The sequence below is a fragment of the Pterocles gutturalis genome, unplaced genomic scaffold, assembly GCF_000699245.1.
Source record: "Pterocles gutturalis isolate BGI_N339 unplaced genomic scaffold, ASM69924v1 scaffold18925, whole genome shotgun sequence".
Classification (NCBI taxonomy): Eukaryota; Metazoa; Chordata; class Aves; order Pterocliformes; family Pteroclidae; genus Pterocles; species Pterocles gutturalis.
Window position 1 is genome coordinate 28,326 of NW_010143874.1, and position 8,035 is coordinate 36,360.

Sequence of the window (8,035 nt, forward strand, 5' to 3'; positions counted from 1 at the left end):
ATGTGGTCACCTTGAAAAAGGCATCTATACATTTTCTTCTGTTACGAAAAAACTTGTCCTAAACTATGTCAGACTCATTCAGCACAACAGAGCTCTGTGTTATCGTCAACTACCCTTGGAGCTAACAAAAGATTACCAAAAAGAATCTAGTCATGATAGCTGCAATATCTTAACAGAAAACAAACAGAAATACTTAAAATTTTTCTTCAAAGGAATTCATTCTTTCCTTTCAGCCCCTGATACTCTGCTTTAAAACCCTACAAGTTACTGCAATCTTTGTCAGAAGTACTCATCTTCACTAAATGAGATAGGTGCTGACTGACAGATACTGGAAGGTTTAGAAAAGATTTTGTGGTTGTAGCTAGCATACAGAACACACCACTTGGCAGCTACTAAAAAAAAAATAATTTACTGAACTCCGTAGGAGAAATCTGTGATCTAAATCTCTTCATTTTTATGTTCAGTATTGAGCACCACAGCAGAACCATCACTGCTCAGTGTGACCTTCCCAGCAATAAACTTGCATAACTTCTCAAAGGTACCACAAAGTCGATTCACTTTGGGAAAAGAAAAGATTGTTGTAAGGGGTATATAAACCACATTTCCATTAACAAATGGTTCCATGCTTTTTTCAACAACCCGGTTTCCAAGATCTTCTGAAAAACGCTTCATTGAAGGTTGGAATTTGGATTTTCTCTCAGTAGGATCATCATTATACTCCTCATGTTCTGACATTAAACAGTCCAGGAGACTTTGCTTAATTATCTGTGCTGTGAAAATAACTTCACTGACCACTGCATTCTGCAGGTACTTCTCATCTTTAAGACTTGGATACACTGCTTTGAAGACCTTTACAACATACAAGAACACACAAAATGTTTATCATTATCACAGGCTCAGAATTGAACATTTGCTTGTCAAAAAGAGCTTCTAAAATGTGAACATAATTTTTGAGTCAATCCTGTATTGCTTACTACTATAAACATTTTCAGGTAATAGAAAAACTAGACAATATGACTTGATTTTATGTGTTACAACTACAATGGCAAATAGATAACAGAACTTCAAAGAAATCAGGCAAGCTATACTTGTAGATCAGGCAAGGTGAAGCCCTGCAATTCTTTAATTATTTTTAATAATTCTCTTACTTTCCACATTACTCATCATGAGGTTCTGGTGACAGTTCCACTACTACACAGATTCTAAACTACTTCTCAACTGCCATCTGGAAAGCAGGACGGCAGCTATTTCCTTCATTCTGTTTTCAGAGTAAAATTTTAAATATGCTCTCACAGATGCAGAGAATGCTAAAAAAATAAATTGTCACATCAAAATCTGTGAACTTGTAGTGTGTTCTACACGGAGCTCTACTCCAAGGCAATTAAGGAAGCTAGGCAGGCAATCTCACTCCCACTACTTTACAAGGAAGTGCTTTATACCAACACACTACCACTGAAGTTCTACAGACTGTAACTTTTTCTTCTTACTTTCTGATTACATCTTGAAATATTGATTTATTCACATAAATTAGTTACATAATAAAATCAAAATTAATTTGATAGTCCAGGTTTGATAAGAACCATGAGAGCTAACACTCCTGTTTAAACTCAAAGGATACTGATGTCAAAACTCTCTCCATAATGACCCTGTAACAGAAGATAATGAAAGCACTCTGTGTCAGTCACCTAGACATATTTCCGAGTTTGCTCAGCATTAAAGAGCACTTCATGATTCTATTAAGGGCAGCAGATGACAGGTGAAATTTCAAATGCATAGAATGATTTTAGAGCTTGGAAACTACAAACGACGTTCCCATAATGTAACTTCACATTTCACTTCAGGTCACCAGTCACTTGAAGATACATGCATATCATTAAACAAATAAGTGAAATATTAGAATTTGATCCCTGAAACAAATAAATTAAGGCCTCATAGGATTGGAAAAAACCCCCAATATATTTATCTTTTTTGCATTATTACTTCATGCTATGTCTGAAAAAAAAAGTCCTTTGATTTATACCACATGGCACTTAGATGCATTAGGCTTTGTCGGTGTGACACACTGCAACACTCAGCAGAATACTTTATGAAAATATTATCTGATGTTATCTAAAGTGAAAGCCATTTAGTGCTAAAAAAACAAAAAGGTTTGATGTGCACCACAGAGAACGGGGTACTTGGCAAGATTCTATGCCTCTGCAAAAAACAGAACTGGCTACCTGAAAACACCGAGATGAGGGTATAACATCAAACGCTACTGAGTAAGGCAAACCACAAAAAACAAGTCCTGTCAATGCAATTTCTGGAAAATGCCTGCCTTCTGACAATATATTTGACAACATTATGCAGTTCGTCAAAATATACACTCTGTTAGAAATGCCTTTTTAAGCTTTTTATTTTTTATGTATCTGAAAAATCTATGTCACCACACGATGAAAAATGAATTATTAGAGCAACAATTAAAAAAATGGTACCACAGTATACATGTCAGAAAGGATAATATTCATTCTAAGAATAACAGTATATTAAAATAAGAATGTTTATCCCTATTGCTATTTAGCAAATAACCTACAAGTTAAAGGCCTTTATACAATTAGAAACACAAATCATGGACTTAGACTCTTTTGATCTGATAGCATGTGTTAATCAGAGCTACAACTGGATAGCAATAGTAGACCACAGTAAGAACATGTTCACAGGCAGGTCATAGAAAATCTTACTCTTTATTCATCCTCTTAAAGGAAGAAAATAATACTTACTGTTTTGTAAACTGCTTCAGTGGGTTTTTCAGACTGAGCAGATTCAGTGGTTTCAAGATAGTTTCTAGCAAACACACCTATTTGTGTACAAAACCCAACATTCTCCATTCCTGTTGGTGGGCGCCCTACGCCAGTAAATTCCACTGAGTAATCATAGCGTCTAGCAGTCTCTAGAGCCCTAAGAAAGACAAATTATTCCAATCATACTAAATATTCACCTTTTATCATGATAAAGATGCATCCTCTAACAGAAGCAAGACTTGAAGCATTAAAGCCCGTGAATGCTTGAGCGTAATTTCTCTAATAATACTCACATGCCTGAAAATAGGCACTGTCAAAACTTGCTGAACCAGACCTGTAAACATATGCCTACCAAAGTCTGAATCATTTAGTATCAGCAATTTAGGCAACCAAACATGACTGTTATTTCTAAAATATCTGCATAGAATATGCATGTTCACAGTTGCTTATTCACTATCTTAAATACACTGAAAGTGAGTTAGAAACTACCAAGTTCAGAGAACAAAATTATTTGAGAAGAACCCATAAAAAACATACACACCCCTGAACCACACGAGACGAGTTAATAGGAAAAAAAAAAAAAGAGATTTGTTGCAAATGTATGGAGAATAAAGTCTACCTAATCAAGGTTACAACAATGTACATGACATCTAAATGAAAACCAATCTTGTTACTGTACATCAGCCAGTGTGAAACAAGTGATGGGGCAGGGAACTTAAATGGCACAAGTTACCTGCATCATTCTCCATGAAACAGTAGTAAATGAAATTAATATCTCATGTATTTTAGAGAATATTGCAATACCTATATTTCACAACACAAAGACTTTCTCATGTTTGCAGCTCAAAAAATATCACTCCTTTAGCTAACAATGCAGGCAGGTTTTAGTATCATTATTTAGGGAAAAATACATGCTTCAAGCTTTGCAAAACTATATACTCAAAAATCACTGCATACTTTAAAGTCTATGGCAGAAACAACTTAATTTAAGGGGCACATTTTCCAAATTACTATTTCTGACCAAGAGCTGGTTATTGAGGTGTGGCACCTTTACTGTACCATATATTTTCTTCCACAACTGCCCGACAGTTGAATGTTATCACTTCCACTCCCTATTTTTTTTTTTTTACATCTACTAATATTAGATTAAGATACATCTCATGCAAGCCTCTCTCATGGACATATGTTTTGCATCAAATCTTTCACTGTGCCATGATCCACTAAACTATCCTTAACTTTATTCAACATGCTCTTCTACTGTGATTATTTGATAAATCTGCTTGCATGCTCTTACAGAAAAGTCTGGACTAATAACCTCATACACAAACCATTCTCAAAATGTATAGCTATTCCTCTCTCACATTACTGAACACTCAAAGCTGTCTGCATATGATGTTCAGTAAACTTACCAGCTTTGAAATTGTGATTGATTCCATTCAAATTTGTGGTCTGGATGCCTGAATAAAGTCACTCCTGGAAGCAAAGTGTTAAATTCAGAATTCGGAGTACTGATCACAACTATGCTTGGAGACATGAAACCAAACACCACTTCAGGAAACTTATTTAGTTCAGATTCTTCCAGGTGCTCTATTCTGTAAAGGATAAGTTTATGTGTGTATTTAAAAACATGCTATTATATTTCAATCTTTTTAACCAGTCAAAAAAACCCTCAAACTCATATCTGTACCTTGTAATTTTAAGCCTGGCTCTGCAATATTAGTACTGGCACTGTGTCTTGAGTGGCATCTTAAGAGGTTTTTGTCTGAGAAAATTTCCTCTAGCATTTTGTACTTTCTCATCAAAATCCTTTTTCCAACACAAACTAGGACCACTTGAATATCTCAGCATGGTTAGCTTAAGTTAGAAGATTCCACACTCTGCTACTCTTCTGATTGAAAGGTTTGATTGTTTAGAGTATGGACAAAATTACAAACTGAGCCCTAATGAAGTTAGAAAAATGCAGTAAGTTGGCATAATACTCACAATTCAATACACGTTACCAGGTCAAAACCAAGCATGCAAGGATCTTTATGGGCAACTGAACCATGATGCAAGGTAACGGTTAGGGATCTTTCAGATGGCTGCAAATAATCACCAGGAAGAGGAGACAACCTATGCCTACAAGAGTATTAAAAACACAATTTCATAGAAAGGTCCTTAGAACAGGATAAATTGTGCATCTAACTGAACTAGCTAACAGCCTACAGATACCTTATAACTCTCAAAAAGGTTAACTATTTTACAGGGATAAAAGAAGAATTTCTAATACAAACACTTTTTATTACTATCTACAACAGGACAGAAAGAGCAGAGGAGTTAATCCAGCAGTTGTCCTTCGTGTTTCCAAAAATTTCCACTATACTCTCAAGCCACTTGCAAAGCTGCTTGCAAATTCTATCTGGTAGCAGCTCAACTCTAGACACACAGTAAGTCTGGCTTAGACATGCTTTACAGGGTTTTTGGGGAAGTTATTAAGCAAGCATATTAACCTTTTTTTTTTTTTCCAAATAAAAATAGAGAACTAAAATATATGTGCAAATGTCATTGTGAAATACTGCATCAGACAAAACACACAATAAACATTAAATATAATAAAAGGATATTTTTCTTCATTCTTGAGAAAGAGCAAGTGATAATGTCAGCATCTAGGTCCTACATATTTATTGAAACCATCCATATTAATCAGCTTCCAAGGGATAAACTCTGGTGTTCCTCATCAGTCTGACCCATGCTTCAAAGATCACATAAACTTCACATTTTAGAGCCTTCTAAGCCAGACACAAAACATTGAGCTAACCTTTCCATTTTCACAAGATTAACAAGAATGAAGTCCCGACCACGGTGACTAAGAGTTACATGCACATTTCAAAAAGATAAGCTTTGCATACCACAGAAATGCAACGTATGAGCATAAACAGATACTACTAATACAATGGATTAGTACCTTTACAAACAGTGTGTTTCTCAGACGTACACACTGTCAGGGCCATTCCGTGACTTGGACCTTCACCACATCAGGTGATGTTATGGGCACCTACAGCCCAGTAGTCCCCAGACACAGGTGCAATGTAACTAAATAACAACAAACAGCTCTTCACTTGCCAAGCCGGTATATCTGCATTTACCCTCATTCTGCAACTCTTTACAAGAAATGAGGCAACATGCCACTAGGTCAAGCCATATACAAACCTTAAATTAACACAATGCAAGAGCTTACATGTTCTCTTTCATTACACTTGCACAGATATCAAGCCCAGCTAATACTTCAACGCAACTGCAGAATTTCAGCATCCAGAGAAGCGTGCAGTCAGCACATCCTAAATCTGCCACCTGTAAATTAGACATTAAGCAACGTGTAAATGCTGCATATTTTCAAGTAATTTCAAACTTTCATAAAATAAAAATTCTATATTCATGTCAAAATAACATTTAAATTATAAAATAAAGTATTTCGCAAACATAACTAAATTTTACAGTTCAAGCAGGATAGACATGGATTTGAAAATTCTTTTAAAAAATGTATACCAATATCCTACAAGATACTTTAAATGGATTAAGCTTTTGTTATTACAGCTATAAACAAGGACATGTAGAACATCCTACTGACTCTGGAGAATGTCTTCCATGTGAAGGCATAGTCCCTCAAACAACTGTAAGGTACGATTTTTCAAGTATTAAAACTGTGTCAATTTTCACATTCACCACTGCTTTTCACTGGCTTACTCTCCATCCAAAACACTGAGAATAGGCTCACCAGCAGCCAGGTTAGCAGCAAACGATCTGCATAAAACAAGTGCACAGGCTCAGTCTAGTGTTTCAGTGGGGAAGGCCGGGGACATTCAGACCACAGAGTCAAATATATAATAGATATTCTTTCCTGTAAGCTTAAGAGGTAGTTGAGTACACAAACCAAACCTCACTGTTCTTTCTCAGGCTAAGTCAAGGTTGAAGCACACTGCTCAGTTCTCAGTGTGAAAATCCTGAATTACTTCTGTTCAGCTTACCCCTAGTCTGTGGGTAAACAGAAAGTTTACACCCCACCCCTTTTCACATCCTAAATACAAAAATTCAAACTTTTAAATACAGATGCAACACTTCCGAATACATTCTATTTAAAAGCAAATTATAGTGCCATGACCTCATAGACTGGATTTAGATTTTTATTAGCTACTAGAAGTATGATTATGTGAGCGCATTGCAAATGCATTTCTCAACAATTTTTTGCGTGCTCCCTAAGACATTAACATCAGTTTCAAAGTTAAACACTGAAGACAGAGGTATTTCTCAACTTTTTACATTTTGGAAGGAGGTCCTGGGAGGGACAACATAGCAGAAAAGAGCAAACAGTATACAACATTACTTAAATTATTTAACTTTTCAACATGAGTGTTGAAACAAGAGCCCTGGTCTATTGGGGAGGAGGAGGAAACAGGAAGGGGCGACAAGACCTTAAGAAAGTGGAGAAGAGTTAGCCTCACAAAATCCCACACTCATAATGTCACTTCTCATCTGAGAACATCCATGAAACGATGAGGTAAACTTGATAACATATATAGAACTAACAGCTCTGGAAAGCAAAACAAACTATGATGAAAGCAGCTTGAATGAAAATCCTCAGCATTAAATTAAAACCAGAATGTCACCTACTCTCCGAAACAGGCTAAGGCATTTCTCCTTTAGATTTTCCTCTCTTCCCATCAATTAACATTAATTGTATGCATCCTTGAAAAACAAAACATGGTCATCAGGTGTCTGCTGAGGCAAGTCAGTTTTAACAATAGCTCCTCCACTACTGTTGTTCGGTTATTAGGTCAGCAGGTTATCTAGATATTTTCTGTCTTCCTGAGATACCTAATGTTAACTTTTTTCAAATGTGTAATGTAAAAAACCAAAACATACCAACCTTCTTTGGTTTGTACTTCCCCACTAAATCTTTAACGAACTCGTAGCGTTGTTTGTACAAAGGAGGTGTAAATTTAATAATTCCTGTAGACTGTTCTTCTTCAGAGTTCTTATCCATAATATTTTGCTAATGCTAAAATAAAAAAGTTACATCTTATTTTCTGAAGTACTTTACAACATATCAAATTACAGAGTTTGCTGTTCTTAGTGGTGTTCAATTTACAATTAAGCAGGGGTTGACTTGATGCCAGTTCCATTCAAAGAATGGCAAAAACATTAGAATTAGCAAAATTAGGCACTAGCTGCTCCCTCCATATATAATGATGTAAATAACCTTTTTATAAACAATTATA

The 8,035-nt window shown here is 35.7% G+C and overlaps 1 protein-coding gene across 1 annotated transcript; it reads right to left on the reverse strand.

Annotated features, from left to right (window-relative positions):
- Positions 1–438: 438 nt before the first annotated feature.
- HENMT1 (HEN1 methyltransferase homolog 1 (Arabidopsis)) lies at positions 439–7,800 on the reverse strand. Its single transcript, XM_010084915.1, has 6 exons — positions 7,684–7,800; positions 5,998–6,110; positions 4,764–4,898; positions 4,190–4,372; positions 2,760–2,937; positions 439–849 (listed from the first exon to the last, which is right to left on the reverse strand). Exons 1-6 carry the CDS (start codon positions 7,798–7,800, stop codon positions 439–441), a joined length of 1,137 nt encoding a protein of 378 aa, XP_010083217.1.
- Positions 7,801–8,035: the final 235 nt, after the last annotated feature.